General features: G+C 42.8%; 1 protein-coding gene across 1 annotated transcript; it reads right to left on the bottom strand.

The window, feature by feature from the left end:
- Positions 1–216: 216 nt before the first annotated feature.
- Positions 217–18,004, bottom strand: LOC106607729 (tyrosine-protein kinase SRK2-like). Its single transcript, XM_014204999.3, has 8 exons — positions 17,347–18,004; positions 13,734–13,855; positions 8,805–8,968; positions 8,181–8,349; positions 4,961–5,119; positions 2,474–2,655; positions 2,087–2,252; positions 217–1,769 (listed from the first exon to the last, which is right to left on the bottom strand). Exons 1-8 carry the CDS (start codon positions 17,721–17,723, stop codon positions 1,561–1,563), a joined length of 1,548 nt encoding a protein of 515 aa, XP_014060474.2. The 5' UTR covers positions 17,724–18,004; the 3' UTR covers positions 217–1,560.

The raw sequence follows: 18,004 nt of genomic DNA, 5'->3' as shown, positions 1-18,004 counted from the left end.
AAAATTGCGCAACTAAAACATCCGTTGCAAAAATGTCAACACTAATAAGATTTCGTGGATAAGGTCGGGAGCCATGCGTCCTCCGAAACACGACCCTGCCAAGCCGCACTATTTCTTGACACACTGAACGCGATGAAACAAGACATCCCGGCAGGCCAATGCTCACTAACAGGGATGTAAACAAATTTGTGCATACAATTTGAGAGAAGCTGTGTGTGTATGGAACCTTTCAGGGATCTTTTATTTCAGCTCATGAAACATGGGACCAACACTTTACATGTTGCATTTATATTTTTTGTTCAGTGTAGATTCTCACCACAGATTAAAAACAAATTTATACAAAAAAAGGTCTTATTCTTATGTATCAAACATGACATTCAATTCATCTTTCAATAAACACGTTTAAGGAAATAATCTGTTTTTTTTAATGAAGTGTACACTTTCATACAGGTTATGATCTACAAGTACAATCAGACATTTTTAAAAACGTATAAAATATTTTACAAAGTGATTGGTAATTATCAACAAGCACTTGTACAATTCCGGTCTCACCAAATAAGTCCAGTGTCACAACTTTTCAGTCATTGATCCATAAAATAGGCATGCTACAGAGCGAGAAAGGAGGTGGCACATTCCAACACCTCCGATCCATCATTCAATCAACATAAGGCCACTGCAGTGTGGAGAGCAAGCAGTCTCCGGTTATTCAATTCCAGTTCCTATTGCACAATAACAGCATCCCCACTATGACATACATAGACATTAGGTGAATGTACAATAAGATTTACTCTCCAAATCCTTCCCCCAAATCCAATTCCGTCCAGTTGAATCATATCTACTCTTTCTGTAAAACTATTCGATCAACATTACTCGGTCATTCCTATGTATTCATGAGTGTTCAGTGACATAGTGCCCTCTCTCACCATGCTTCAGAGTGGATAAAGCAAAACAAACAAAATATGCCTGATGAATACTTGGCAGCCAAGCAGTGGAAGAATGCGGAGTGAATGCAGAACTATTTCGCCAATCTAGATAGCTCCATCAGTCTTACTGGAGAACAGCTGTTGTTATGAAAGCCCAACCGGGCCATGGACAGAGTTTGTGACTTCATCAAAGGGCATCTAGTGAGTTTAGCAGTCTCAGTATCACGGATTTAGAAGTGCATTAAGTTTGGCGAACAAAATCTTAAAAAGTGGGAGTGTCACAAACGACAGTTACAATAGAGGATTATCCGTCATAGTCATGTCGGACTTTCTTTATTGACAATGCATGAGCAGCCAAATAAAACCTCCACAAACAATATTTTCTGATCAAACATTTTATGGTCCCACGTGTTCGACCGCAAAATATAATCCTAAAAAATAGATATTCAACCATAATGTGGTCAGGGAGAGGGAAGTTCAACTATGCTAAAATCAATTCTACCTGCATGCTAGATACAAAGTGTTGGGAGTATGAAATGCCTTTGATATTTGATTATATTACTTGTGGCACAGTGGACATACCCTACTTTCCTCTGCTGACCCATGAGCAGAGCATCATTGATCCCTGTATACAGTACTAGTAATGGTGGGCGTCATCGTAGGAGTTCACATCCAGGTCAAAGAAGTCCTCTAGCTTCCACTGTAAGGTCTCAAAGGTGGGTCTGTCGTTCTCATTCTCCTTCCAGCAGTCAGACATGATCTCATACATCACCTTGGGACAGCGTGATGGGTTCGGCATCCTGTAGCCTTTGGGCAGCTGCTGGACCACCTCGTAGTTGGTCATGGCTGGAACAATAACAGGGGACTATAGTTCTGATCTCACACAGTAACACAATCTAACCTGATGCTGTGCATTTAGTGTGGATAAACTATGAACGCTCCCTTGAAATTGCAAGTGGTGTACAAATAGACAGGGTGTCAGGTGTTTTTTTTAAACTGTTGACTGTAGTGCATGCTACTCATACAATATTCCTACCCCGCCCACTTACAATAATGTACACTCAAAAAGTCCACGGTAGTAAATAACAGGATTAACACCGACTGATCACACCAGCTTTATTTTCTATTGAGTAATACATTAAACATGCATGTAAAAGTCTTACTTGGATAGGGCATTCCGCCAAAGGTCATGATCTCATATAGCAGAATGCCGAAGGACCACACGTCAGACTTGATGGTGAACTTGCCGCTGTGGATGGCCTCTGGGGCGGTCCATTTCACAGGGAACTTAGTGCCCTCTTTAGCTTCGTAAACGTTCTCACTCTCCATCTAAAACAACAGGAATAAAATCTGAATCCTCAATACTTCAAAAGAGCAGAATAAATAAATACTTTTAGTGGGCCTCCAACAGTTTGATTTCATGTCTTAGAAAGAGAAATGGAGACTGGTCCTGAGAAAGACCTTGGTGCCAAATTTTTGACAAACAGTCCCAACTTATAACAAAATATCCCCTTTTCTTGTTTTTCTTACAAAAAGATAGAGATACCCACCATGAAGACTCTGGCGAGGCCAAAGTCAGCCACCTTGCAAATGTTGTTTTCTCCCACCAGAACGTTGCGGGCTGCCAGGTCTCTGTGGATGTAGTTCTGCAGCTCCAGGTAAGCCATCCCAGCAGCCACCTGGGCCGCCATCTCTATCTGGTCTGAGATTACCAGCTGCGTACCCTTGTCCTCTGTGGAGGAGGAGAGAAGGTAAGTACCATGGTCAGAGAACTGATATTTCATTCTAATGAGTGCTTAAGTAAAATGTTATAGTACAATTTCCAGAATAACAGTGTGCATGCAAAAGTATGACTATGCGATTCTTTGTAAAAGTTTCTGAAGTTTAGAGTCCCCCCTAAAACAATTGCTAGTAATGGCCGAATGTCTGAATTTGTGCCAGTGTGTAAGGGCATCCAGTAAAATATAGGGGATGTAATGCAGACAGCCTCGGGGCCACCAACATCAATTTCACATGGCTGCTCCAAGAGGTGACTATCACTCTGACAGGCAATGACACTGCATATTTCACGCTATGGCACAGCATCTCACATTGGGAGAAAAATTCAAGGAGTGCTGGCAGTCACCAGGGAGTCCATAACATCAGATTATATTAAATATACAGTGCATTCGGAAAGTATTCAGACCCCTTGACTTTTTCACATTTTGTTACATTACAGCCTTATTTTAAAATTGATTAAATAGTTATTTCCCCCTCAATCTACACACAATACCCCATAATGACAAAGTGAACAGGTTTTTAGAACAGTTATTTTTATTTTTTTACATTTACATAAATATTCAGACCCTCACTCAGCACTTTGTTGAAGCACCTTAGGCAGCAATTACAGCCTAGAGTCTTCTTGGGTATGACGCTACAAGCTTGGCACACCTGTACTTGGGGAGTTTCTCCCATTCTTCTCTGCAGATCCACTCATGCACTGTCAAGTTGGATGGGGAGTGTCGCTACACAGCTATTTTCAGGTCTCTCCAGAGATTTTTGATCAGGTTCAAGTCCAGGCTCTGGCTGGGCCACTCAAGGACATTCAGAGACTTGTCCCAAAGCCACTCCTGCAATGTCTTGGCTGTGTGCTTAGGGTCTTTGTCCTGTTGGAAGGTGAACCTTCGCCCCAGTCTGAAGTCCTAAGCAGGTTTTCATCAACTATCTCTGTACTTTGCTCCGTTCATATTTCCCTCTATCCTGACTAGTCTCCCAGTTCCTGCCGCTGAAAAACATCCCCACAGCATGATGCTGCCTCCCATGCTTCACCGTAGGGATGGTGCCAGGTTTCCTCCAGATGTGACACTTGGCATTCAGGCCAAAGAGTTTAATCTTGGTTTAATCAGACCAGAGAATCTTGTTTCTCATGATCTGAGTCTTTAGGTGCCTTTTAGCAAATGCCAAGCAGGCTGTCATGTGCCTTTAACTAAGGAATGGCTTCAGTCTGGCCACTACCAAAAGGCCTGATTGGTGGAGTGATGCAGAGATGGTTGTCCTTCTGGAAGGTTCTCCCATCTCCACAGAGGAACTCTGGAGCTTTGTCAGAGTGACCATTGGGTTCTTGGTCACCTCCCTGACCAAGGCCCTTCTACCCCGATTGCTCTGTTTGGCTGGGCGGCCAGCTCTAGGAAGAGTCTTGGTGGTTCCAAACTCCTTCCATGTAAGAATGATGGAGGCCACTGTGTTCTTGGGGACCTTCAATGCTGCAGAAATGTTTTGGTACCCTTCCCCATGCCTTGACACAATCCTCTCTCGGAGTTCTACGGACAGTTCCTTCAACCTCATGGCTTGGTTTTTGCTCTGACATGCACTGTCAACTGTGGGACCTTATATAGACAGGTATGTGCCTTTCCAAATCATGCACAATCAATTTAATTTATTACAGGTGGACTCCAATGAAGTTGTAGAAATATCTCAAGGATGATCAATGGAAACAGAATGCACCTGAGCTCAATTTCGAGTCTCGTAGCAAAGGGTCTGAATACTTCTGTAAATAATATTTTTTATACATTTGCAAAAAAAAGACACTTTTTCACTTTGTCATTATGAGGTATTGTGTGAAGACTGATGAGGATAAAAATAAAAATAAAAATTGAATAAGGCGTAACATAATAAATTGAGGAAAAAGGGAAGTGGTCTGAACACTTTCTGAATGCACTGTATGTAACTTTCAAAATATAGAAGCATGGCCCGTGTGATGCATTTAGCATATTCTTTACAGGCAACTGTATCACACAAAGTGAAGAGGGAGCAAAACTGTATCTTTTTTGGGTTGTTGCCAAATTAACACTTCATCCAAAACGTTCCCTATACACATCACTCAGTTACATAAGTTAAAGAAAAGTCTGTACTGTATTTCAACTCTCTACTGTTGGCACATTGTTGAGGTGGTGTTCTAATCTAAACGTCCAACAACAACCAGGGTCCGGTCCAATGAGGAAAGTGCAGTGGTCTTGTGTGTAGGTAGGTTACAATGCAATACACTAGTGTGTTCTTACTTTGGAGATAATCCAGCAGACTGCCATTCTTCATGAGCTCTGTGATGATGTAGATGGGTTCCTCCACAGTACACACAGCGTAGAGCTGGATCAGTTTGGGGTGCCGCAGTGTCTTCATGATATGGGCCTCCTGTAGGAAGTCCTTAGCGTCCATGGTGCCTAGGATAACAAGAACATGTATACGTTGTATTGCACTCTAACACTAGCTGGAATTCAATCCAACCTGCACTTTGACGAGAAATGTTAAGTGCAGTCAAAAACGGGATTTTCCTGTGTTTCATATACTGAACAAAAATATAAACACAACAATTTCAACGTTTTTACTGAGTTACAGTTCATATAAGGAAATGAGTAAATTTAAATAAATTCATTAGGATTTCACATGACTTAGAAAACAGGTATGCATCTGTTGGTCACAGATACCTTAAAAAAAGGTAGGGGGCCACCTGAGTGGCACAACGGTCTAAGGCATTGCATCGCAGTGCTTGAGGCGTCACTACAGACCTGGGTTCGATCCCAGGCTGTGTCACAACTGGCCGTGAAGCAGCAATATTGGCCCAGCATTGTCCGGGTTAGGGGAGGGTTTGGCCGAGGGGGCTTTACATGGCTCATCGCGCTCTAGTGACTCCTTGTGACGGGCCGGGTGCCTGCAGGCTGACTTCGCTCGTCAGTTGAACAGTGTTTCCTCCGACACACTTCCAGGTTAAGTGGGCGGGTATTAAGAAGCGCAGTTTGACGGGTCATGTTTTGGAAGATGCCTGACTAGACCTTCGCCTCTGCTGAGCCCATTGGGGAGTTGCAGAGATGAGACAAGAACGTAATTGGATATCACAAAATTGGGGAGAAGTGGCTCAGGTAGTGCAGCTCATCCAGGATGGCACATCAATGCGAGCTGTGGCAAGAAGGTTTGCTGTGTCTGTCAGCGTAGTGTCCAGAGCATGGAGGCGCTACCAGGAGACAGGCCAGTACATCAGGAGACGTGGAGGAGGCCGTAGGAGGGCAACAACCCAGCAGCAGGACCGCTACCTCCGCCTTTGTGCAAGAAGGAGCAGGAGAAGCACTGCCAGAGCCCTGCAAAATGAACTCCAGCAGGCCACAAATGTGCATGTGTCTGCTCAAACGGTCAGAAACAGACTCCATGAGGGTGGTATGAGGGCCCGACGTCCACAGGTGGGGGTTGTGCTTACAGCCCAACACAGTGCAGGACGTTTGGCATTTGCCAGAGAACACCAAGATTGGCAAATTCGCCACTGGTGCCCTGTGCTCTTCAGATGAAAGCAGGTTCACACTGAGCATGTGACAGACGTGACAGAGTCTGGAGACGCCGTGGAGAACGTTCTGCTGCCTGCAACATCCTCCAGCATGACCGGTTTGGCGGTGGGTCAGTCATGGTGTGGGGTGGCATTTCTTTGGGGGGCCGCACAGCCCTCCATGTGCTCGCCAGAGGTAGCCTGACTGCCATTAGGTACCGAGATGAGATCCTCAGACCCCTTTTGAGACCATATGCTGGTGCGGTTGGCCCTGGGTTCCTCCTAATGCAAGACAATGCTAGACCTCATGTGGCTGGAGTGTGTCAGCAGTTCCTGCAAGAGGAAGGCATTGATGCTATGGACTGGCCCGCCCGTTCCCCAGACCTGAATCCAATTGAGCACATCTGGGACATCATGTCTCGCTCCATCCACCAACGCCAAGTTGCACCACAGACTGTCCAGGAGTTGGCGGATGCTTTAGTCCAGGTCTGGGAGGAGATCCCTCAGGAGACCATCCCCCACCTCATCAGGAGCATGCCCAGGCGTTGTAGGGAGGTCATACAGGCACGTGGAGGCCACACACACTACTGAGCCTCATTTTGACTTGTTTTAAGGACATTACATCAAAGTTGGATCAGCCTGTAGTGTGGTTTTCCACTTTAATTTTGAGTGTGACTCCAAATCCAGACCTCCATGGGTTGATAAATTGGATTTCCATTGATTATTTTTGTGTGATTTTGTTGTCAGCACATTCAACTATGTAAAGAAAAAAAGTATTTAATAAGATTATTTCTTTCATTCAGATCTAGGATGTGTTGTTTAAGTGTTCCCTTTATTTTTTTGAGCAGTATATATATATATATATATATATATATAAATAATAAAAAATAAGGTAGGGTGTGGATAGGAAAATCAGTCAGTATCTGGTGTGACCACCATTTGCCTCATGCAGCACATCTCCTTCGCAGAGAGTTGAACATGCTGATTTTGGAATGTTGTCCCACTCCTCTGCAATGGCTGTGCGAAGTTGCTGGATATCAACGGGAACTGGAACATGCTATTGTACACGTCGATCCAAAGCATCCCAAACATGCTCAACGGGTGACATGTCTGGTGAGCATGCAGGCCATGGGAAAACTGGAACATTTTCAGCTTCCAGGAATTGTGTACAGATCCTTGAGACATTGGGCCGTGCATTATCATGCTGAAACATGAGGCGATGGCGGCAGATGAATGGCACAACAATGGTCCTCAGGATCTCATCACAGTATCTCTGCATTCAAATTTACATCAATAAAATGCCTGCCCATTCCACTCTTTTCACAGCGTTGACATCAGCAAACAGTTCCTCCACACAACTCCATACACGTGGTCTGCGGTTGTGAGGCCGGTTGGACGTACTGACAAATTCTTTAAAACGACACTGGAGGCGGTTTATGGTCGAGAAATTAACATTTAATTTTCTGGCAACAGTTTAGGTGGACATTCCTGCAGTCAGCATGCCAATTGCACACACCCGCATGACTAGAGACATCTGTGGCATTGTGTTGCGTGACAAAACTGCACATTTTAGAGTGGTCTTTTATTGTCCCCAGCACAAGGTGCACCTGTGTAATGATAATCCTGTTTAATCCGCTTCTTGATATGCCACACTTGTCAGGTGGATGGATTATCTTGGCAAATGAGAAATGCTCACTAACAGGGATGTAAACTAATTTGTGAAAAAAGATGAGAATTAAGCTTTTCTGGGCTCTTTAATTTCAGCTCATGAAACATGGGACCAACACATTACATGTTGCGTATATTTTTTTGTTCAGTGTATATACAGTACTTAATTGTTACCCAGAAATGATTTGATATTGAGATAAAAACAGCTGCATTGGAACTTTAAGGAGATACAAAATTAAGGATTTGAAATAACGTGATTTTATGGGTTTAAGTCCTGTGTTTGTGTTGTACAGGCTATTTACCAGGTTTGAGGGTCTTCACGGCTACTGCAGTGGTGTCGTTCCAGAGGCCTTCATGAACCTCTCCAAATTGCCCAGCGCCCAGTTTCTTCAGCAGTTTGACAGACGTCCGGTCAATCTCCCAGTGGTCGGCAGTGTTGTAGGACAGACCATGGGTCTGAGGCGCCTCCATCTGACACGAGAGAGATACAACAATCAGCAGAGACAGGAACTGTCCCAAAGTAGAACCTGACACCCTGTCCTCTTTACTGTTCAGGAAAACCACATGACTGTTGTTCTATTGTCCTTTGTGAACGGTCAATGGTGCTATACATGGTTGACACGGAACAGCATCAGGCTAGGAACAGCATCAGGCTAGGATTAGCATCAGGCTAGGATCAGCATCAGGCTAGGATCAGCATCAGGCTAGGATCAGCATCAGGCTAGGATCAGCATCAGGCTATTGTATTAGGCCCACTATTTGAAGAGGGTTTCTGTGATCTGGATATCTTTAGCAAATTTGCCAGGCACATTAGTTCCATAAAGTGTGTGTATGTCAATTCAGATCAAGAGGGCCACTAAACAAAGCCGATTTATCGCAATCACACGATACAGTAGTTAACAAAGAAAGTAAACGGAACACCATACCTTTTTACATGGTTCAAGCAGCCGTACACAGAGACCATCTTCCAGTTTTGAGTAGTGTTCCACCAACTCCCTCAGAGTTAGGAAGTTCTTGGACGCCGACACGTAGTAGCCTCCAGAGTCCATCTTCCTTACTTTGTAGTGCTTCACTTTGCACTGGTCCAGTACTGAAAGATCCATACAAAAGCATAAGGGCAGAATACTACAAAGTGTGAATGAAGACAGTAAAATCAACCATGGCCATGAAAATGTATGCCGAAGAGTAAATAAATGGGGAAAGTTCCATGTTAAAATCTGTTTATATGGCCATTATGGAATAATGAGCTGCCTACATGAAAACACTATTTTTGGTGATTTGGCTCATTGTACTGAAGACGTTCAGAATTTACAAGTCCGTGGTAACAGAAGGATGCCGAGACTCAATGCCAAACCCCAAAATATTGATTGCAAAGTTAAACAAACCATACAACTATGCACAAGGACTACTTTAAACAATTTCCACTGAAAAGTTAAAAACATATTTACTTGAAGAACAGTAGAGATGTAAAGTTTGGTTAACAGAATAACAGGAAATCTCCCTCAGTTTTTTTCGGTGACCATGTTTTCCAAAAACTCTTAAATATCTCCTCTGAATTAAGATCCAAAGATGTCTGCAGAAAGAATGGGGTGTCAGTTATGACACTGAGTTTGAATAAAATTACGTTTTATTTTGGGGTTATTGAACTACAGTAAGTGAAGTGGATTAACACCCGCTAACAGAATGACGTCATGGGTCCCTGATCTGTACTATACAGAAATGCATCATTATGAATGTCATTCTCCTCATGGTGATGTAACCCCTAGTACACAAAAGGTAGAAACATGTAATATCCTCTTTTGCATGTTTAGGTATTATTCTACACACTGGCTATTTTTCTAATGAGCTCAAACAAGACCAAATTTGGTTGGTCTGGACCAAATCTGTACCAATCATAGACGTCTATGTTTCGCAAGTTTGGACATCAATGTACAGCACAGTAGAGCACAGTAGAAATAAATTATACTGTACTCTACTCTACTCTTGTACTTAACTCTACTGACCTACTGAATACACTACTTATCTGTACTGTGCTGCCCAAATTTAGAAAACAGACACTTATGATTGGTTCAAATTTGGACTGACCAAATTTCAACTACTTTTTAAGATCATGGATGTCCGGTGTCGGTGTTCAGTGGGTGAGAAGGCTGGTTACAGTAAATGGGAAGATATTAATCCAGTTTAAAAATAATAAATATACAACAACAAAAAGTTACAAAACAACTGATTGTATCTCATGAAAGAGAAAAGAAACAGGGAGAAATATACACTGCTCAAAAAAATAAAGGGAACACTTAAACAACACAATGTAACTCCAAGTCAATCACACTTCTGTGAAATCAAACTGTCCACTTAGGAAGCAACACTGATTGACAATAAATGTCACATGCTGTTGTGCAAATGGAACAGACAACATGTGGAAATTATAGGCAATTAGCAAGACACCCCCAATAAAGGAGTGGTTCTGCAGGTGGGGACCACAGACCACTTCTCAGTTCCTATGCTTCCTGGCTGATGTTTTGGTCACTTTTGAATGCTGCCGGTGCTTTCACTCTAGTGGTAGCATGAGATGAAGTCTACAACCCACACAAGTGGCTCAGGTAGTGCAGCTCATCCAGGATGGCACATCAATGCGAGCTGTGGCAAGAAGGTTTGCTGTGTCTGTCAGCGTAGTGTCCATGGCATGGAGGCGCTACCAGGAGACAGGCCAGTACATCAGGAGACGTGGAGGAGGCCGTAGGAGGCCAACAACCCAGCAGCAGGACCGCTACCTCCACCTTTGTGCAAGGAGGAGCAGGAGAAGCACTGCCAGAGCCCTGCAAAATGACCTCCAGCAGGCCACAAATGTGCATGTGTCTGCTCAAACGGTCAGAAACAGACTCCATGATGGTGGTATGAGGGCCCGACGTCCACAGGTGGGGGTTGTGCTTACCGCCCAACAACGTGCAGGACGTTTGGCATTTGCCAGAGAACACCAAGATTGGCAAATTCGCCACTGGCGCCCTGTGCTCTTCACAGATGAAAGCAGGTTCACACTGAGCACGTGACAGACGTGACAGAGTCTGGAGACGCCGTGGAGAACGTTCTGCTGCCTGCAACATCCTCCAGCATGACCGGTTTGGCGGTGGGTCAGTCATGGTGTGGGGTGGCATTTCTTTGGGGGGCTGCACCATCCTCCATGTGCTCGCCAGAGGTAGCCTGACTGCCATTAGGTACCGAGATGAGATCCTTAGACCCCTTGTGAGACCATACGCTGGTGTGGTTGGCCCTGGGTTCCTCCTAATGCAAGACATTTACATTTTTTACATTTAAGTCATTTAGCAGACGCTCTTATCCAGAGCGACTTACAAAATGGTGCATTCACACAAGACAATGCTAGACCTCATGTAGCTGGAGTGTGTCAGCAGTTCCTGCAAGAGGAAGGCATTGATGCTATGGACTGGCCCGCCCGTTCCCCAGACCTGAATCCAATTGAGCCCATCTGGGACATCATGTCTCGCTCCATCCACCAACGCCACGTTGCACCACAGACTGTCCAGGAGTTGGCGGATGCTTTAGTCCAGGTCTGGGAGGAGATCCCTCAGGAGACCATCCGCCACCTCATCAGGAGCATTCCCAGGCGTTGTAGGGAGGTCATACAGGCACGTGGAGGCCACACACGCTACTGAGCCTCATTTTGACTTGTTTTAAGGACATTACATCAAAGTTGGATCAGCCTGTAGTGTGGTTTTCCACTTTAATTTTGAGTGTGACTCCAAATCCAGACCTCCATGGGTTGATAAATTGGATTTCCATTGATTATTTTTGTGTGATTTTGTTGTCAGCACATTCAACTATGTAAAGAAAAAAGTATTTAATAAGATTATTTATTTCATTCAGATCTAGGATGTGTTTTTTAAGTGTTCCCTTTATTTTTTTGAGCAGTATATTTTTAAAGCTGATCTTGTTTAATTTATTTATCCTTTTGGGGGGAAAATGGGAAGAGAGGGGGCCCATGGGTAAGTGTCAGTAAGAACAGGCAGAGTTGACTAACTGGAGAGAGAGGGAGAGCGACAGGGAGAGAGAAAGAGCGACATGGAGAAAGAAAGAGAGAAGAGCGACAAAGACAGATGGAGGGGTTGTCCAGACTGTTTTCACACTTTTGCTTTGACCACCACACCACAGAAAGAAAACAGTGGAAGGGAGGACAGTAGCAGGCGACCCAACTTTGGTTTGTGACAACTATGAATTCCCGTTGTAGCCAATTCAGTTGCAGCCATTCTTTTACCGATTTGATAAAATAATTATATGTGTTAAGCACTTAAATCAAACCACATTGTTATTAGTAAAAACATTAAGTAACAAGGGGTAGACCTACCAATTAGTTATGTAAACTTTCATTATCCGGGAGAGGAATTAGAAAATATCTTAAAGACATGTGGTCTTTTGGTAACAGAATTACAAGACAATGACAACATTTTATATTTTAGTCATTTAGCAGACGCTCTTATCCAGAGCGACTTACAGTAGTGAATACATACATTTTTTTTTAAACTTTTTTTTTGTACTGGCCCCCCGTGGGAATCGAACCCACAACCCTGGCGTTGCACACACCATGCTGGCTTGCAAACACCCTGCTCAACCAACTGAGCCACAGGGAAGACTCAATACTTTTTTTTTTACACTTACAGAAGGCAAATAATTTCTACAAAACCAGAGCTCCCAAGTGACGCAGCGATCTAAGGCACTGAATGAGCTGTTACTACAGTCCCTGGTTTGAATCCAGGCTGTATTACATTCGGCCGTGATTGGGAGTCCCATAGGGCGGTGCACAATTGGCCCAGCATCGTCCGGGTTTGGCTGGGGTAGGCCGTCATTGTAAATAAGAATTTGGTTCTTAACTGACTTGCCTAGTTAAACAAAGTTTAAATTAATAATATAAATCTTGATATTAGTTGGCAGGGGTCTTTACTTCAACGATGCGTTTTTATGCATTTCTAATACCTTTTAAGACTTTTTCTGCTAGATGTTTAAGACCCCTTTTCCATTTGTTTGACCAGAAATCAAAGTATTTTCTTTTTCCTAATTTTTAGGATAGAAAACGGTTGAAGAATGTATATATGCATTAATAACGTAAAAATAAACTCTTAGCTTTCATTTGACACCAAATTTCATGTGCTCCAACTACTTTATATATTAGTTAGTGCTCATGGGGCTTTTTACATTCAAACGCCCATGACTATTATTATGACTATTATAATATTATATGACTATTATTATGACTATTATTATATTATATGACTATTATTAACATGAACAATGCATAGGCAGATAGCAACACCACTGAACTTTCCTGTAATCAGGTTAATATGAGACTATCGCATTTATCGTGACTAAGTTTATACACCACTATAACTGTATAAGCAAGGGACTTTTTCCTTCCGACAGAAAAGGCCAGCCAGACTCATGTGGCCCTAAGTGATGTTATCACAGTCTCTTTTTGAGAATTAGAGGTCTCCCTATTTGTTTAACTTTATGACCTTGAACCATCAAACACTTCAGTGCACTATGGGAGACTGTGATTTACCCAGAGTGAAGTGGGGATTGTTCAGGAACAAAGAAACAACTTGAGTTATTTGTGCATCGAGTTCCCTCCTCATACCGGGATCACACGGAAATAGACTGATCGAAAAATAAAACAACAAAATACAATCCTGAACAATAGAGTCGAATACACAAAATGTGTCAAACATCACAAAGTCATTCAAAACCTGTTCCAAGAGCATATTGCGAGAGTGCATACTTGGTGGGTGACAGATCTGAGCTTTAGTCTCTTGCAGACGCGACAAGTACAAGACGACGACGCTGAGATTTACCTGAGAGTGAGAGCTCTCCTTTCTGACTCTCAGAGTGTCTGATGAGAAAGGCTCCATGCTGGTTCCCCTCAGACAGAAGAAGCTTCTCAGCATCCAGTCTCTTGGTGTCCGCAAAGTACCATCTGTATAGCAGAACAGGAGGAAACAACGGTCAACCCCAGCATCATAGATATTCACTGGCACTGCACAGTGATATTTACTTGGTGGGTAGGTACATTAAGGCGTTCGCCTAGCTTAGGGTTTTTACCAATACATCAAACAGATCTATATGATTGATACGATAGGCATCCACTGATCAAGTTAATCAGTTTATGTACACTACGAGACCGTGATACTTCAGTAAAACAAGTCCTGATTACCAAGACAAAACCCTCAAGGTTTCGCAGGATGCATCACACTCGGCCGTGACTGGGAGTCCCATCGGGCGGCGCACAATTGGCCCAGCGTTGTCTGGGTTTGGCCGTTGTAGGCAGTCATCGTAAATAAGAATGTGTTCTTAACTGACTTGCCTAGTTAAATAAAAGCTCAATTTAAAACAAATAAACATTCCCACAGACAGTGTGTTGAGAAAGGCAAAAACTAGACTGCAGCTTAACTAAAACCAGTTTCATGGGGATGATCACCAGGACAATACTTGAGTCACACCCAAAATAAGATCACTGACTTTGTTCAGAAGATGGACACCTCATTAGTAAATATTTGTTATATATATATACAGTGGGGAAAAAAAGTATTTAGTCAGCCACCAATTGTGCAAGTTCTCCCACTTAAAAAGATGAGAGAGGCCTGTAATTTTCATAATAGGTACACGTCAACAATGACAGACAAAATGAGAAGAAAAAAAATCCAGAAAATCACATTGTAGGATTTTTAATGAATTTATTTGCAAATTATGGTGGAAAATAAGTATTTGGTCAATAACAAAAGTTTATCTCAATACTTTGTTATATACCCTTTGTTGGCAATGACACAGGTCAAACGTTTTCTGTAAGTCTTCACAAGGTTTTCACACACTGTTGCTGGTATTTTGGCCCATTCCTCCATGCAGATCTCCTCTAGAGCAGTGATGTTTTGCGGCTGTCGCTGGGCAACACGGACTTTCAACTCCCTCCAAAGATTTTCTATGGGGTTGAGATCTGGAGACTGGCTAGGCCACTCCAGGACCTTGAAATGCTTCTTACGAAGCCACTCCTTCATTGCCCGGGCGGTGTGTTTGGGATCATTGTCATGCTGAAAGACCCAGCCACATTTCATCTTCAATGCCCTTGCTGATGGAAGGGGGTTTTCACTCAAAATCTCACAATACATGGCCCCATTCATTCTTTCCTTTACATGGATCAGTCGTCCTGGTCCTTTTGCAGAAAAACAGCCCCAAAGCATGATGTTTCCACCCCCATGCTTCACAGCAGGTATGGTGTTCTTTGGATGCAACTCAGCATTCTTTGTCCTCCAAACACGACGAGTTGAGATTTTACCAAAAAGTTATATTTTGGTTTCATCTGACCATATGACATTCTCCCAATCCTCTTCTGGATCATCCAAATGCTCTCTAGCAAACTTCAGACGGGCCTGGACATGTACTGGCTTAAGCAGGGGGACACGTCTGGCACTGCAGGATTTGAGTCCTTGGTGGCATATTGTGTTACTGATGGTAGGCTTTGTTACTTTGGTCCCAGCTCTCTGCAGGTCATTCACTAGGTCCCCCCGTGTGGTTCTGGGATTTTTGCTCACCGTTCTTGTGATCATTTTGACCCCACGGGTGAGATCTTGCGTGGAGCCACAGATCGAGGGAGATTATCAGTGGTCTTGCATGTCTTCCATTTCCTAATAATTGCTCCCACAGTTGATTTCTTCAAACCAAGCTGCTTACCTATTGCAGATTCAGTCTTCCCAGCCTGGTGCAGGTCTACAATTTTGTTTCTGGTGTCCTTTGACAGCTCTTTGGTCTTGGCCATAGTGGAGTTTGGAGTGTGACTGTTTGAGGTTGTGGACAGGTGTCTTTTATACTGATAACAAGTTCAAACAGGTGCCATTAATACAGGTAACAAGTGGAGGACATTTTAGCCTCTTAAAGAAGAAGTTACAGGTCTGTGAGAGCCAGAAATCTTGCTTGTTTGTAGGTGACCAAATACTTATTTTCCACCATAATTTGCAAATAAATTCATTAAAAATCCTACAATGTGATTTTCTGGAATTTTTTTTCTAATTTTGTCTGTCATAGTTGACGTGTACCTATGACGAAAATTACAGGCCTCTCTCATCTTTTTAAGTGGGGGAACTTGCACAATTGGTGGCTGACTAAATACTTTTTTCCCCCACTGTATATATATATATATATATTTTTTTATACATATGAAACACTTTACTTTGAATTGTATGTCTCACTGGCATTGATAAATTGAATAAAAGGTGCGGTTAGTTGTTTTTAATAGGGTATGATAAGATTAATTATTTCCATAATTCTTGAACAGCCCATTTCTGAATGGTACCTGTTCCATTATTTCAAAGCATTACCCAAACATTACTTTTGACCAAGATACCCAAGTTTTACTCTACGCCATGTCATGCGAAGTGCAATTTCCTTGCTTAACCGGTTTCTTTCTATATTTAAACAGTGCACTTGTATGTGTGTTGACCCTACACACGGTTGTCAAAATGTAAATACAGCTACATTGAATCGCTTTACACTTTAAGCACTTTTACAGTTGTATTTTCATCTGATCTGGATAATTATTAACTCATTCATTGTACTTCCTTATTAACTTGTTTGGCCAATCACTTAGGTCTAGATACATGGAACAGCACTAATAGTGTGGCATTTGCCTTTTGACTTAATCTGTTCACAATATCAAAAGTTGGCGTGCATTAAACCAAACTCTAGTGCTTTGTAAATTTCAAAACAATGACATTACTGTAGCCTATGTCAACTGTTGGTTAGTTGTGTGCCATGTGTTTGTTTGAGAGCAGTCACTCAAACCTCATCTAGGACTAGGTTATGAGGAAGTGCTGGGAATCCATAAAACACTTACAGTATGGTGACTCATCATATTCCACAACACCGAGTCAATGTGCAACTCTGAATTTAGCTCATTTTTGTATTGGGATAATAAACATTCAACACCAGATTGCACCAAGGCTATATAGAACATGCTCATAAACTGTGAATGTATTCAAATATTTGCCAGATCCTCATTGGAATGGTCCAGTGGTGTAGGGATACCAACAGGTCAGTTATGATGGTTAATCAAATAAGCACAACAGAAGAGTGTCAGGTAGATAGTGTCCCCTCCTAAAACGATGGCTAGGTGATCAGTGGGATCAGGGGTAAAGCAACTCTGGAACATGTCTCAAGTGTGAGAGTCTTTTCTGCTTTACTCTGGCCTCAAACTGCCCAAGAATAAGTAAAGGTTATAAGGGATGTAGAATGAATTTTAATAGGCTACTGTGTTTTCTGTAGCCCATTTTGTTCGTCGCCTCTTTGAATGAAGCCACCATTCATCAAACCTGACCTGGTGCTGTTCTAGTCTAGTCTATACAGTAGCATATATCAACTAGTTCAATAGAATCATTCACCCAGCGCATCATTTTAAATGTATATTGGTAGGCTACTTACGGCTCCGCATCCAGGCTCTCCACAGGTGCCACATAATTGGCTGGAATGTAACCCTTCTTGGTAGCTGAAATTCCAGTGAGTGCTTTTGCATACCACCAATCACCAGCACCTTTGTCTAGAGCGTCTAACTTGTCCCCGGCATTGAAACTCAAGTCCTCCACGGTTCGGGCGGTATAATCATAGAGGGCGATATAAACGTTGCCCGGTCTCCCAAGGGGTATTGGTGGCAAAGCCCTGTTGGTGGGATGCTCCGCGTGAATGTTTTTGATCACCACGATTTCGCTGATCTCCTTCCCCGGCTCTGAATCTGACGGCGGTTTATTAAAACACGGGAAAACAGTCTGACAACACCGCAAGCACGTACCTCGAATTTCCATTGTGAATACTCACTGGTTTATCATACTAAACCATGTTGTGATCAAATAAAATGTAAGCCGTCCCCTTTTGGCGTTTATATTCCACTTCGGTTAGAACTTATTTCACATGGATTGGATCCTAAAAAGTTTCACTCTTTCCAGAAACGTCTTGTCAACCCTGGTCTTTGGACTGGAATAGCACAAAACACCCTGCCCAACAGTAAAATAAAGCAATTTATTGCACGAGGCCAACAGTCACCATGTTTCCTGGTTAGCCTAGTTTAATTTATCAATCTTCTGCT

This window comes from Salmo salar, chromosome 06, assembly GCF_965601325.2.
Source record: "Salmo salar chromosome 06, fSalSal1, whole genome shotgun sequence".
Classification (NCBI taxonomy): Eukaryota; Metazoa; Chordata; class Actinopteri; order Salmoniformes; family Salmonidae; genus Salmo; species Salmo salar.
Note: the sequence above shows the minus strand (reverse complement) of the source record. Positions and strands in the feature narration are given on the sequence as shown.